General features: G+C 37.7%; 2 protein-coding genes and 1 non-coding gene across 10 annotated transcripts; all 3 read left to right on the top strand.

Annotated features, from left to right (window-relative positions):
* The first annotated feature begins 5,012 nt into the window (after positions 1 to 5,012).
* LOC112294818 (uncharacterized) lies at positions 5,013 to 11,094 on the top strand. Of its 2 annotated transcripts, none has more exons than XM_024545694.3 (18): positions 5,013 to 5,503; positions 5,991 to 6,063; positions 6,198 to 6,241; positions 6,428 to 6,470; positions 6,784 to 6,905; positions 7,032 to 7,371; positions 7,670 to 7,738; positions 7,928 to 7,972; positions 8,133 to 8,212; positions 8,379 to 8,446; positions 8,605 to 8,671; positions 8,876 to 8,989; positions 9,221 to 9,294; positions 9,443 to 9,540; positions 9,651 to 9,710; positions 10,039 to 10,107; positions 10,469 to 10,522; positions 10,662 to 11,094. In XM_024545694.3, the coding sequence occupies exons 1-18, from the start codon at positions 5,415 to 5,417 to the stop codon at positions 10,755 to 10,757; spliced, it is 1,605 nt and encodes a 534-aa protein (XP_024401462.1). In that variant the 5' UTR covers positions 5,013 to 5,414; the 3' UTR covers positions 10,758 to 11,094. The 2 variants fall into 2 exon arrangements, with proteins under 2 accessions (XP_024401462.1, XP_024401463.1); XM_024545695.3 differs by having other exon boundaries at positions 5,029 to 5,503; positions 5,972 to 6,063.
* Positions 11,095 to 11,293: 199 nt separating this feature from the next.
* Positions 11,294 to 15,221, top strand: LOC112294819 (LYR motif-containing protein PHYPADRAFT_186863). Of its 7 annotated transcripts, none has more exons than XM_090243738.1 (4): positions 11,450 to 11,781; positions 13,281 to 13,429; positions 13,880 to 13,999; positions 14,440 to 15,221. In XM_090243738.1, exons 1-3 carry the CDS (start codon positions 11,590 to 11,592, stop codon positions 13,899 to 13,901), a joined length of 363 nt encoding a protein of 120 aa, XP_090099864.1. In that variant the 5' UTR covers positions 11,450 to 11,589; the 3' UTR covers positions 13,902 to 13,999; positions 14,440 to 15,221. The 7 variants fall into 7 exon arrangements, with proteins under 7 accessions (XP_024401469.1, XP_090099864.1, XP_090099865.1 ...); XM_090243739.1 differs by having other exon boundaries at positions 14,573 to 14,712; XM_090243740.1 differs by having other exon boundaries at positions 14,578 to 14,699.
* On the top strand, positions 12,773 to 12,854 carry TRNAS-UGA (transfer RNA serine (anticodon UGA)). Its single transcript has one exon. It is a non-coding gene; the product is annotated as a tRNA-Ser (tRNA).
* Positions 15,222 to 15,229: the final 8 nt, after the last annotated feature.

The following is a 15,229-nucleotide window of genomic DNA, read 5'->3' on the forward strand; positions in this document are numbered from 1 at the left end:
ATTATGACCATTGATTATTACTTCTATAAGAAGGGTTTCGTGAGTAATATCTCCAGAAGACAATGGACGACCATCTATGACTTCTCCATGAACAGGTTTAGTTTTCTTTACTAAAGATATGCTATGTCTTTTAGTAAATTCTTCATCTAAAAAACACGCTGAGGCTCCTGAATCTAACAAGGCAGAGACTTTGTAATGTTTAGGTCCTAAAATAACATTTAATGTAAAACAAAGAGAGGGCTCTGAGGAGAAAATAGGACCTTTACTAGATGTTGTGCAAGGTTCCAATCACACGGTCCCTATTGTAGCTGGACAAACTCGTTTTCTGACATATTGTCTTCTTTCACAGCCATACTCCTCATTTTGTAATTGCGTCGTTTCTTTGGACAATGTTGAGCAATGTGCTTTGGTTCTCCATATTATAAACATAATCTTTCTTGACGACGACGAGTCTTTTTTTGCTCAGTAAGAGGTTTGAAACGTACTACATCAATTTGTATATCCTCTACTTCCGAATGTATGTGTTGAATAGGTGCTGGTATTGCCATTGAATTATAGTAATGTTGAGGTCTACTTGTACGGTTCTCAGATCGGAATTCAAAAAGGCGATTGTCGCACTTCAGAGCAAAGTCAATTGCTTGACTCAATGTTTGAGGATCACGTAAGTTGAGCATTAATTTTTTTACCTCATATTGTAATCCGTAGAGAAATCGGCTAATAAGTGCAGCATCACCCACTTGATATCAGTTGCAAGTTGTCAAAATTATGAAGCATATAACGTTACTGATCGATTGTCTTGTCGTAAAATACGGATCTTATTGGTTGCAACACGAATTGCATCATGTTCTCCATACATAGATCAAAACTCCGCCAAAAAAGTCTCTAGATTATCTATTATTGGATCTCGTCATTCAAGAAAAGATGAAAACCACGATAATGCTGAACCTGAAAGAAGCGTACCAATGAATTTAACTTGCGATCCTGGAGTTGGATAGCTTTGGGGTTGAAGTTCAATCACAAGTTGCATTTGATTGATAAATCCTCGAAACTTGGATCTGGTGCCATCAAACTTCTCGGATAGGACAATTCTTGGTTCTCTAACATTTGAAGGGTGTTCCACCATAAGAAAAAGGACATGATTTGGTGCAGATATTGAAGCAGTTCCAACCATTTCTATATCTTCACTTCTTGCCAATCTTGTTGCTCCTTGTGGTGGTAAATTGAGTTGATGCATCGCAAGCATTAACTCCCTCAATTGTTCTTGCATTTGTGCCATTGCATTCTTCATTTCAACAAGTTCTGCCATGATAATACTTAGAAGAGAGAAGATGTCTAATATCGCTCAAGACAAATAGAAGAGAGGACTTGAGAACAAAGAAAATACTAAGGACAATATCAGTTTAGAAGAGGGTAATCCACAACTTCTAATATGCTTATATCTTATGAAGAAAAAGGAGTAATCCACTCTTAATCAAGATTAGACAAAGCTCTGATATTGTAGGTGCACTCTTGTCTCTATATATACTATCTAACTAGGGGCTACGTGGTGACGTTCTATAGGACCTCCAATATGTGTTGACTTTGTAGGACACATGCCTTGACTTACAAGGCAAGTTCTTCTACGTGTGGGCCACATAGTTAGCTTGATCTTCAAGCTAACAACATGTGTGGTACATGGCCAACTTGTTGACCACGTTTCTAATCCAAAAAGTCAATTAAAGACACCTATGAAGTCAAAGCAGCATCTATGAAGCTTCTAAGAAGCTTCTATATTAAATACTATAGAATTAACTTACTTTTATCTACTTTTACTTACTTCTACCTATTTGTATATGTAATTACTAGCTTACATGATTATGTCCGTGACATAGGCATAGAAATAGTATCTCTATGATTCACATTGAAAATACATGAGATTTTTACTCTTAAAGTATTCACAAGCTTATGAAGATGTGTAATAGTTGCAAATCTATTCTCACTTCTATTGAGAGTAGCATCCATAATCTTTCTTTCTATATAGAACTCAAACAAGTTCAAAAAGTTAAATTAGAGGAGGATAATTTGTAATCTCTAATATCAAATAAAAATTTCTATAAAAAGAGATAATCCACTCTCTTTAAGAAAAATATTAGTATTAGAAAATAAGATTTTTTGTTTAAAGGTAGATAGTCTGCAAGCTTTAAAATACAAGAATAGAAGTGGAGTAATCCACTCACTTTTAAAATAAGATAAAAACAACAAGTTAGAATTCTTGTCAAACTGTCAAAGATATAGATTTCAAAGAAAAAAATCTCCAATATACTCTTGTGATACTGAAAAGAATCAAAAAGTCACTCAAATATGATAGATTATTGAACTAGAATAGCTATTCCCAAAAATAAGAAGACTAGAAAGTCTAGAAATAAGACTAAAGACTAGAAAGGCATTGGAAAGAGTAAAGAAGACTTCACTCTTGCCTCTATATATACTATTTATCTAGGATTTATATAGCAATGTTCTATAGGACCTCCAAAAATGTATTGACTTTGCAAGATACATATCTTAACTTGAAAGCCAAGTTTTTTATATTTAAGCCACATAGTTAGCTTGTTCGACAAGCTATCAATACGTGGTTAACTTGTTGAATAAGTTTTTAATCTATCAATCAACTACAAACACATGTAAAGTCAAAGTAGCATCTATAAGGCTTTTGAGAAGCTTTTCTAAAAGTTATTATGAAATTAATCTACTTTTATCTACTTTTGCCTATTTCTACTTAATCGTATAGGTATTTATTAGAATATCTATGTATATCCATAACAAATTATGTCTTATCAAACATCTCCATAAAACATACAAAAAACATGAATAGCATTCAAAACTTTAAAAAATGTTGTCACCACTTTTAAGGTAAAAATCTTTTACAAATTGTGCATCGAATATATTTAGAACATTATTATATTTTTTAATATTTGAAACAAAGAAATAAGATCTATAATAGAAGCAAGTTCAATCCAAAACTTATCAATTCCAAGTTTATAATTTTTAGTAAGCTTTGTTACAATGTACACAACATTGCCAATTGTACTTATTCCATGCATTATAAGCACTAGAACATATTTCTTCTATTACTTTTGAAGCTTTAAATAGGTACTTTTCTTAAATATTAAAGCCTTTGCATATAAAAATATTACAAGAATTGATAATAATATATTTTAAAATATTTATAAAATAAGATTTTAAAATCAATTATGATAAGATTAACCTTTGTATGGTTTAAATAAACTATTGCAAATTTAATAGCAACAATATGACCGTCATATATGTTCCATACAATATTTATAATCTATCTTGTTGCAAAAATATGTACTTCAAAATGCAAACCTATTGCATAAATATTATTCTAATTATTTATCCATGTCATGCTCTTATAAGAATATACATGTATTACATATTATCAAATTATATAAAATAAATAAATATATAGAATAATTAAAATTATGCTACAAATTCCTTTAAACCTTGGCATTTAAGTCTAAACAAATAGTGATACTTACCAAATTACACTCTTGTTAGTTAGTGTCACCTTTAATTTTTTGTTACATTATATTCTTCATGATTATTTAAGATAGCTTGAATTTTTTGATTTTCATTAATATTGTAGTCCTAAAAATGTTTATTTCTTATACAAAAATAATATATCTATTAATACCTAAAAAATCAAAAAATCTATTATTACTACTACTAATAATATATAATATTCTTATCTAAATAAATTTTTGCATTGAATGCAATAACAAGTATACTTAAAAAATTAAATAAGTTTTTTTTTTTTTATTACTTCCCTTTTATATAAATAGTACAGTATCAATAACTTTTTTTGCCATAAAATATGTAAAAGTACCAATAAATATTAGATGGTATTAACTTATGCTATCAAAGATATATAAAGAATTATCCATATAACTTACAAGTTGACTTACTGTTTAATTGATAATAGCAATAACTAATGATAAAAAGTAATTCTTCCAAAATTCCAAGAGTTCAATGTAGTTTGGAATACAATCAAGAACAAGCCTTGCTAATACTTTACTACAACTTGTAAATTAAATAAATCTTAAGTATAAAGATTAAAAATCTAATTCAATTCTTTATTACGTAATAGCTTCTATTTTATTTATTTATAATAATATTAATTACTTATACTAATATCTTCTATTTATTTTTGCATCCAAAGTTAAGTCAAAATCTAAGATCTATGGTATTATTATTATTATTATTCTTAAATTTATATTCTAATAGTTGCCTAATAGAAATTACAACTTATTAAAAAATTAAAAGTAATTTATTTAATATTTATTTAATATTTAATATTTAAATATTTATTTAAAAATTAAAAAAAGTAAAATCATGATTTTTTATATTAAAATTAGATATCTATTATCTCAATGTGCATATATATATATATATATATATATATATATAGATTTTTAATTTTTAATTTTATAATATATATTTTTTTCTTTGGAGATTTTTTGGTTCTAAAGTTTGTTAATACTTTGAGCTTTATTTTTAATTTATAATAATAATTTATCATATTTTTTAAATATATTTTCTTTCTAAAAATAAGAAATAATAATGTGTTCAGCAAGGTACTCCATCTTAGCCTTGACAACATTGTTGTGTATGCTAATCCCTCTTCCATATATTCATTCAAAGAATCTTGTATTGCTTCTTGTATATTCTTTTAACAACTATTCACTAGTGTATGTCATAGTTGAATAATCACAATTCGATTTCTTTTCTTAAGTTCCACAGGGACAAAGGGGAGTAGTGTTTCATACTTGGAACGTCAGACACCACCCTTAGAATGCGAAGGCGAAGTCAGCGAACGAAAGAGCTGATTCCGTCACGACCCACACGACGTCACATGTCCGTCGGACGAACGTCGTGGAGTGGAACGAAATCGTCGGCAGGCAGGGAGGCTGGGAGGGAGTGGGGAAGCAAACCCCCTACTGCTCCTCCCTCCTGCTGTTGTTGTTGTCCTATTCGATTGTGCTGGTGATGGTGCTACGGCATTGCTTTGCTCTGCTAACTTAGGAGGGGCAGAGTGAGTGAGTGAATGAGCGAGTGTGTTTCCAATGTCACAGTGTAGTGCGGGGTTTGCGAGTGTCATCTGCGGAGGATTAGGACTCATCTGATGATTCTCATCTTCTCTCTTTCTCTCTCCCTCTTTCATCTCCCTTCCTCTCTGTCCCTTACCCCTGCCTGCTACCTCTGCTTCCTCTGTCTTTGGGATTCATCACCTTCTAATTCTCTTCTTTCTTTAAGGTTGCCTGCGCGTGCTGTGCAGCAATCTCGTCCCCGTGTGCATTGGCATTGGTCGTGTTTGTTTGTTTGTTTGTTTGTTTATTTTTACTTTGGTGATAGCTGTGATGGAGCCACCGATGGGCCAGCCAATGAGCAAGTTGGACGAGGAATTGGAGATTCAGGCGTTGCGTCGCGTTATCAGTGCCTATATCAAGTGAGTATATAGGCCTTGGTCGAATTACTGAGCTTTTTATTTATTTATTTATTTATTTTTTCTACTTGAATTCTAGAGTTTGATTGCCGGTTTTGTCGAAAATGTAGTTAGGATGGCAGTTCAGAATGAATTTTCTGAAGTCTGAATTCTGTGTTGATGGTGAGAACTCTATCATGGTTATGTGGAGATGTTTTGTTCGTCCTGGGGTGTAAATATGAGGATTTGCGATAGATTCTAGCTTTTGATAGCTTGGTTCCGTGACAACCTCAATTTTCTTAAGTCTTCATTGGACTTTTCGAGTTAAAACTTCATACTTTTGTGGACTTAAATTGATACTGTGGATGATCTCCTAGCCCGTCTAAGAATTACGTACGTCTCTATTTGTTACGTTTGCACCTAATGAAGTTTTTGGGAACGCGGAAACTGTTTGAATAATCTTTGATCCGCACTATTTTCCTCTAAATGCAGAATTTCGGCACATGTGCAGTTATCCAGCGGCAGCGGAAGAAGACATAAGACGATGGGAGCGGTCGTACATGAAGTTGAGCCCGGATCACATGGTATGGCGAAGTCAGTTATATCTCTTTTTTCTTATTCGTTTAAGACTATTTTGCTCTACTGTATCTGTATCCAAGCATTAGGCAGGCACAGTTGCTTTCGAGCTTTAATTTATCTTCTCCCCATTCTTGGACAGACATTGCTACCTCACATGCCTGAGAAGTACGAGAATTTAAGGAGGTAGTTATCCTCCTTCCGATTGTTTGTACCTTTCAATATCAAATTAGTTGATGTCCGTTCCTCGAAACATCTAAGAACCGTTACTTCAATTTTGATGAATTTTTATGACAATTTTCCTCTTGAATCTGAAGTATCGCATGCGCTAGAACATGAAGCCCGCAGAATTAATTTAAGCATGATCTGCAGGTGTGTCAAGACCAATACATATTTTATTATGAATATGCTTCAGGTACGTTGGAACTGCTTCAGAGACGTTTTCAATGCAAGGCTTAGGGTTTTGATGACCAGTTCAGCTAGGTTCTTGATTGAATATCTATCTTATCTTTTTATACAGAAAGAGACAAAGGTTTGATTAGGATGGCAACTTTTCTGGTAATGGAACCAGATTCGTCTGTTGGCGGTCCCTGGTTCGCAATGCTGACGATTCAACCTAGGCTAGAATCAACCGAATATACGAATTCAATTTAATCAATGATCATCTGGTAGACTATCAATGCAGAAATTATTAGGTATAGATTTCTTATGTTAATCCTTTTTCGCAGGCATTTGATCCTCCATTTGAGATGGATGCTGGACCAGGCCCTGATTTTGATGAGGCATTATCCGGTTTTCAAAAATCTGATAAAATGATGCATTCACATGAGGGCTTTGGATGTCGCGGAAGGTATATTTATCTTACTTGTGAAGCTGGGTCAACCAGTCTTTTTGAGTTATGACGATTTCTTATTCCTCACGAAATATTGGCTTTTGAGCTAAAGAATTAATGCAGCTGGTTCTGTGTGTATTCTAGAGAGGATGAAAGCACAATTGAAGTTCAGTCATTTTCAAGCCCATCCAGAGATTCCGCCGTTACGTCTGCCAACTCCAACAAGCGGCAAGCTATAGAGTTCAGTGCCAAGGATCCCAAAACGGATTTACTAACTCCTGAACTTAATGCATTTGGCACCCGAGGTCCAGTCCGTTCTTGTGATGACTGGACTTGCACTCGATCCGAAGCGCTATCTAAGGAGCATAATGCAGCGGCAGGAGCGAATGGCAACTTATCATATGATGAAACAGACTATGAGAGTACATTTAAAGAGAACTCTGAGAACGGTCACCCAAGTGGGTCTCCCAAACTTTTTCCACAGGTATCCATTTTCATGTCATTCGCGAATGTGTGGGTTTACTAAATCCCGTAATTGTCGCAGTTTCTCTCTTTCTACGTTCAAACTCGTCATTCTAGTCTGTCAATTGTGGATGAGCTGTCACGATAACCAACGTTACTGCTTTGAATCTGATATTTACAGATACTAAGGAATGCCGGGTTTAAGGTCAATTTACGCGATCTAACCTAATTTATTTGCATTTCATGTGTCTACTATAGGCGAGTTGATTGATTACTGTGGAATAATGTTGAAATATCTCACTTTGTTCTGTGCATTCTAGGGGCGTGTTCCTCTTGATCTGAGTCACCCATTCTTCCAGCTTCATGTCCCTTCTGCCGACGTTGACAAGGTCTGAAATGCTCTTTACTCTTACTTATTTTCCTGTTTCTTTGTTGAAATTTAGAAAGTCAACTTGATATTTGTAACATGATGCATTAATCAAAGGTCTGATTTTCGTTCTCAATCGAATGTACATAATACTTTTGGTATACCTCGTAAATTTTGCGAATCAAGCGGTCCTGGGTGGTTTTGTTTCCAGGTGCGCTGTATTATTCGAAATATTGTTCGTGACTGGGGTGAAGAGGTAGCTTCATTTTCCATTGGCCAAATTTTTCTCACTCACGAACATTGAGTCCACTTAAAGTTTGGTGATGTTCATTCAATCTTTCATACCTGGATCCATTTAGCTATGTTTTGCATAGCCTATCCCTTCACCGCTAATTTTTCTCCTGCGTTTTTGTCAGGGTTCACTTGAACGAGAGCAGTGCTATCAGCCAATATTAGAGGAGCTCCACCGCTTATTTCCTAATCGAAAGGATCTGAGGTAGGTGACCAGTGGCATGTTTAAGTGATTTTTATCATTGTTAACAGTTATCTCTTTTTGAAAGATCTCAGCCTTGTGAATTTGGAAGCTGTGATGTTAAGTACAAGCATCATTCCAGCTATATAAAGCAGTTGAAAGTAAATGGTTTAGAATTTCTGCTTGTCAGACATCGCCCTACCTGCTTGGTTCCTGGAGCAGGACTTGGTCGGTTGGCCTGTGAAATTTCTCGTCTTGGTATGTTATTTCACTATTGCTTCATTTTCATTTTGGTTCAGATAAGTAGCTGGGGGGCTCATAGCAAGATTGAATTATTTGCATTAATGCTTTCTTTCCTCAATTTTACTTTCCTCTAAAATTTTCATTATCTATATGTATCTGCTTCTTTAATACAGGTTTTATCGCTCAAGGAAACGAGTTCTCATATTACATGCTTATATGCTCCAGCTTTATTCTAAACCAGTAAGTCTGTTCACTTTTTTTTCTTAATTTCCTTTGCAGTTTGGATATGCACATCTCTGTTCATATAAATATGTTTTTAGAATGCATCTGCTTTTAATAGGTTGCTGATATAGAGGCTTAGTTGTGAAATTTTGCTAATCCCGCACTACCTGTGTTAAGAGAGTTCATATGAACAGCTTTTGACTAGGGTGGTTGGTGGACCAGAACTGACCAGCCATTAGAATGGGCTCTACACCCATGGATGCACAGCAACTGCAACAGTTTGTCAGACAACGACCAATTGCGGGCTGTATACATCCCAGATCTTCATCCGGGAAGGTTAGTGTTACTTGTTTGACTTTGGGGTTCGTTATTTTAATTAGATATTGAATGTAGTAGACATTTGTCTAGTTTCAAGACTGTTGAAGTGACTGTTATGCTTCCAGGTTATGGGTCCAGGACATCATCTTAAATGTTGCTTCTAGTGCCCTTCACGCGAAGATTATTTACTAAGGATACTGTTGTAGGCCTTCCTGCGAGCAATTATCTCATGTTGTTATCGTGGATCAGTGCAGGGATAACGGAGGGATTCTCAATGTGTGCTGGGGATTTTGTTGAGGTCTACAGTCATCCAAGTCAGGCAGGTGTGTAATTATCAAATTGCAGTGAACTGGTGTTATGCCCGGAAATCAGATGGACGCTAATTTGAGCCCACCATTTTAAAAGTTTCTTTTTATGAATTTATGTGTCATATTGTTTGATATATATATGGTTCTTGGAACGATACTGCAGGTGCATGGGATGCTGTTGCAACTTGTTTCTTCATTGACACTGCTCACAATATTGTGGAGTACCTGGAAGTGATAGCTCTTTGTCTCAAGCCTGGCGGGGTATGTTTCAGGAGTCAATCCTCTGTTCACATTGAGTTGATATGACCAGGATGTGATATGGTTGGCGTGTATTTGCTTCTACATTGGCAATCTAACATGAAATGGTGCAGATCTGGATAAATTTGGGCCCCTTGCTTTATCATTTCGCTGAGTCGTACTCTCCAGAAGAGGTCAGTTCTTCGGCCTCGATATATTTGGCTGGTGGCAAGTTCATTAGCGATAAATCTATACTGTAGTAGGAATGCAAGTTCTTTTGAACGTGATCAATTGCATAAGTGTAAAATACGTAGCATGTATTTTTTGATTATTAAGTCGAAGCCTGAATGGCTAAATTTCCAGTTCAAAAATTTCTCTTGTTCCACATCGCTGTGCGGAATCGTAACATGGCCTTCAACTAGGCATTCCCCGTAAAAATTTCAGCGCTTGAATATAGCTTTATAAATTCAGAAGGTTTTACTTCTCATTGTTAGTTAACACAAACTTTATTTAGAGGTGCAGGAAATGTCTATAGAGCTCAGCTTGGAAGATGTGAAAAAGGTAGCTGCAAGGTTCGGCTTAGTTCTTAAGGTATGCAGCTTCGGGCACACTGTCTTTATTGCTGTATACAAGTCTTGCTGGAAATTTCATTAATCTACTTCGTCCGTGCCACCAGGAAGACATGGTCACTGATTGCATTAGGCCGAGAGATATCTTATTCGATGTTTTTTGCTTGCAATATGTTAATCTTTAGTTTATGAGGTTTAAGTTGGAGGATTGAGGATTTTAGGATTGGATGTTTTGAGTATATCCGGGTTTTTGTTTTTGTAAGATTCACATTTCCCGTTCGAATCATGCTTTTAGAGGGTCACCTATGGTCTTAGATATTTCAGAAGTTCGTCGTTAGAGATATTGACTGGTAGATTGTAAACTTTGGCCACTGGATGTGCAGAGTGAGAGATTCATAGAAACAACATACACCGCCAATCGTCGGTCCATGATGCAGGTACATTTAGAGATGGACATTCGTAGAAAGCTGTTCCTCCGTTTTTTCACTTGCTAAGAAAGTGGGGCATGAGTTATTTAGAAGACTTCAGAACATTTCATTGAGCATCTCCGAGTCAATGTATGTTTTCTGTTTGCAGAACCGATATACGGCAGTATTTTGGACAATGGTGAAAGAGGAGCTTCCACCAAATCAAAAGGTCTCACAAGCAAATATGCCTGATGCTCAGCAATAATAGATGGTTTTTACAAGTGTGAGTTTAGGAATAAATTTTCATAGTTTCTTCCGTAGTTGAAGTAGTTACAAGCCTCTCAATGTCTCAACTACATGCAATCAGGCCATTCAAGACAATGGGTGTTCTCCCACGTCGGAATTTAGTGAGCTGGAACCCGATCATGTTAAGATTTCGTCAGCAGAATTAGATCTTAGAATTTACGGGTGCTATTCCTTTTAGTATCTACAATCTCCTTAGTGGTAAAGCATCCTTCTAGTTCCTTGCAGCTGGAGATTTCAAAACATCACCTTCCTAATGTAACACTCTTGACAATCTAGTGAAAGAACCTGTTTACGTACATCACAAGATTTCATTAGCTGAGTTGTGCTGTGCCAGCTGCTAATGCAGTTTTCTCGTAATCCAGGACCTCTTACATTCTTTCATCCTGCCTACTTTTCCTTGATGTCAAACCACGTCTTGTTCATTTTCCATTCAAACATGCCGTATCAGATAAGTTTTCTTGCGGTGGCTTTGGCTGTCCACAATGAGCGGTGACTATTTCGTCCCTCAATACCATAGCGGCGACCAGGAGCACACAGGATGCAGCTAGTTCGGTGGCAGGTCGACAGAAGGGAGGTAATGCCAAATTGGGATGAGCACGGAATGTGGATGAAGATTGGCCTTGGGTGCAAGCCCTTCCACAGTCTCTGAAGAATGTTTCAACCTTGGGCATTGTTAAGAAGTAAAAGAGAGCGCCCAGACATCTAAGAAGCGAGTTGTAGGGACATAGACGGAGAGCGAGGTTGATATCGTGGTGCGGCCGAGAGTTAGTTGGAATTGAGGATTGAGAACCATGAGTCAGGCTGTGAAGCAGGCGTACAGGGAGGTGCTGAAGCTTGTGAAGCGGTTGCCTCCTCCCAGTCGCGGCTACTACGCCCAGTATGCGCGTGAGAATTTCGTAACGTATAGTGAAGTTGAGGATCCTGAGTCCATTCGGTCGCTGCTGGCGCGCGTTCATCACCATACGTGTTGGGTTCTTAAGAAGGTACGCTGACCCTCCTCCAAGCTTTGTACGATGTTTGCGTCGGTGTTCTCGCTTAAGTGGCGTTTGTTTTACTTGCATTCACGACGGACACTGAAATTGCAGAGATGGTCGGTTTTCTTGCCATTTTGCGTTTTGTGGTGTCTAGACGTGAAGGAATTAGATGCGGAAAGTTTATGTGGAGTTTTTTTGTTGCATGCATTTCCCTGGGTTGTGTTGCGAGCTAGAGATCTTTCTTTACGTTTCCTGGACTGGTGCTACTGTGTACTGGTGTTTAGAGTTTTTTTCTTTTTTCTCTTTAATAAGTCAGCAACGTCTGTAAGGAGTGGTGACCACCCATAAAAACCTTGGCAGCCACTCATCCATCGAATGAGGCTGTGAGAAAGCGGTTGGAGTCAGCACAGTTGAGAGTGAGATAATTACCCGACAATCATCGATCTCGCAATTCTGCATTTCTGTGTATACACAACCTGTTCACGTTTTGCAGTACGGAGTGGAGGAAGAGGCTGCCGATAAGTTGAAGAACATCTGCTTGACCAATCATCGTGAAACCCCAGCCTAAAGTAATACACTCAGAGCTTACAACCCTATGTCTACTGAAGAGACTGCGTAGCATTTCCAAAGTATCACTTTAACTCTAAGTTTTGTTCCTGAAGCTGGTCAAGGATCCGAACCTCAAAACAAAAAAAAAAAAGAAAAAAAAAAAACGTTGGCTGCTGCTATCAAAACATAATACATCATTCTGTTCTCACGTTTCTGTCTCAGGCATGCGATTCTGGGCACTGGTTTGGTTGAGTTGTAGACTACAGACGACAGTCCTAGTTTAGGGCTTAGGGACCTCATTGGCAACACCGTGGTATTGTAGTGAAATCTCGAACCGAAATGGGCTGTCCATTCGGTAATCCCAAGAACAGGCTTGCTTAGGTAATCTGGTCAGTCTATTGATTGGAGAAAATCATTCAAATTTTCTTGCCGTTATGTGGTAGATGCATCTGTCAATTTGGCCGAGTGGTTAAGGCGACAGACTTGAAATCTGTTGGGGTCACCCCGCGCAGGTTCGAACCCTGCAGTTGACGAATGTATTTTGATTTTACGTCGTTGTTACCATCACATTAATGGGATATTATCACCTCGCATTTAATACATCAAACAATACAGCAAGAACCCGGGCGTCTAAGATTTATCTCAGGATGAGCAACGACCCAACACTCAGTCTATCTACCTCACAACTCCAGGAATTCCTACGCAAACCTGATTTTAAAACGCATGGACTGCATTACCGAAAACACACAATGGATGCGCCACGATTCCCATAGATGGGTGGGAATCTGATTCGCAGCAGATGGAGCAGCAGCAGCAGGGCATTACAAGACCCCGAGGGAGATGATAGAGTGCATTTTATATGTTGCGCCGCTCCGTAGGACTGATCTCTGATAAGAAGTTGCGAGTTTCCAATCACTGGCTGGGCTTGATGCATGAATGGCGTGTTGCTGCTCCTGCAGGTAGTGGGCGTTGTTGTTGGTGCTTATGATCAGGCAGCCATGTGGCGTGTGAAATTGAAGTTGTCGATGCAAATCTGCAAGGCGGATTCATGTCATGTGGGGTTGCCAGTTGAAAGCTGTCATGCAGACGTGGCGCTTGTAATCGAAGCGTGAGTGGAGTTTGAGTGGAGTTTGAGAGGGGTTTGAGTGGAGTGTGAAGTTGCTCTCAAAGGTTGATGTCAGTTCGATTGCTGTATGTTTGCATGTGTAGGAGTTAAGGCCGGTGCCGTGTTGCAAAAGTTTTGTACAGCGTGGGCCTGTGTGTGTGTGTGTGCATGTTTTGTGTTGTTGGTTGTGATTTAGCTTCCGAAGATTGGAGCATGTATGTGTATTATTTTGTTTGGCGGGTTTGGAGGATGTCTGGTTTTTCCATGCTTCTACATCTGATAAGCACGCAACAGCAAAACTGCAGTTAATGGCGTGTGTTGTTTTAGTCCAGCTTTCAGATGCTCGAAACATCTTTAGGTTAAGGTCGTACGCATGAGCAGGTGCCTTCATTGTGTAGATACCTACATCCTTCCATGGACATGGAAATTAATCTATCTTTCAACGTGTGACAGATGTGATGGAAGTGAACAATAACGGCAATCTTCACAGCGTAGGCGTGTCAGCTCTGTCGTTAGGGCTTCATGCGCAATACTACCGAGATTGCTGAGCGTAAACATGGATGGCAACCCATGGTACGCTCCTTTTGTTGCCCCTTTGAGATTCAGGATGGTCTACTTGAAGCGAATTGGAGCTAGGACTTGAGTCGATAAATACTCAATTTGGATCTGGCATTAAGAATTGGGGCCAGGTTACCGTTGTGAATGTGTATTTTTTTCTTAATTTGGAGTAGTAAGACAATTTCGATCACCGAATTCTTTTACTTGTGAAGTGTATTTCCTTGAAGTTAGATTTGTACGGTTTTAGATTATTCCAGTTGGATTACTGCACGACCAATCACTTTTGTATCAAAGCGTGTATTTGTGACTCCAAAAGTGATCGCATAATTGCAAGATCCAATAAAGTGAAGATTGTGATATGGTTGTTGAAACAGTGCTCCTCTTTAGCGTTTACACCAAAGCTGCAGAACTAGAACTCATACTCAAACCATCTTCATGTCCTCATTCTTTTGCAGCTTCTTGATTTGATGTTCAAAGAGAGGCCAGCTAATGGCATATTTTGAAGCTCGCAGCAAAATTGTGATATGCACGGGCTATGAAGTGGTCATTAATCACTAGGACTTGGATCGCTGTATTTGCAATGTGCAGTGCAGAAATGGCTTACAATTACAGACCTGAGCTTAGACGGCTTACCTATCCGTGGAAGACTTTGACTTCTTCAATTTCACTTCACTGAATCGACACCAAACTCTTTACCTTACAAAGACAAGAGATCGTGCGAAAGACCTTTGATTTCATGCAATGTTGACATGGCAGAATCAACAGAATAAGATCTCTTGACGGCACTGTGGATCAACGTGGTGGTAACAGTGGCGTCCTTGATTTTTTATGTAGTACTAAAGAAGTTGCCCTTGAATTTTCGGGTCTATTACCCACGACGATACTTTGAAGGTCAGGTGGAGCATGTGGATGATCTAGTGACTTCAAGCGATCAAAATCAACATGAATCCAGTTGGAGAAGCTATTCGTATATTTTAGATTGGGTATCATCTGCCTGGCGTATTAGAGAAGGAGAGATCATTGAGCGCTCTACTTTTATGAGAATGTTTCATCAAATTCATAGACATCTTCTTTTTGCCATATCCAGGTGTTGGTAAGGCATGTGCCCAAAGACGAAAGTAAACCTACGGGAAAGAAAATTCAGGAGTTTTTCCAAGAAATTTATCCTGACCATTATTGTACTCACTAGGTACTCTTATTTGAATGCAATGCGCCTTCGGCTACTAAATTCATAAATCGTTGACA

This window comes from Physcomitrium patens, chromosome 17, assembly GCF_059467195.1.
Source record: "Physcomitrium patens ecotype Gransden chromosome 17, ASM5946719v1, whole genome shotgun sequence".
Taxonomy (NCBI): Eukaryota; Viridiplantae; Streptophyta; class Bryopsida; order Funariales; family Funariaceae; genus Physcomitrium; species Physcomitrium patens.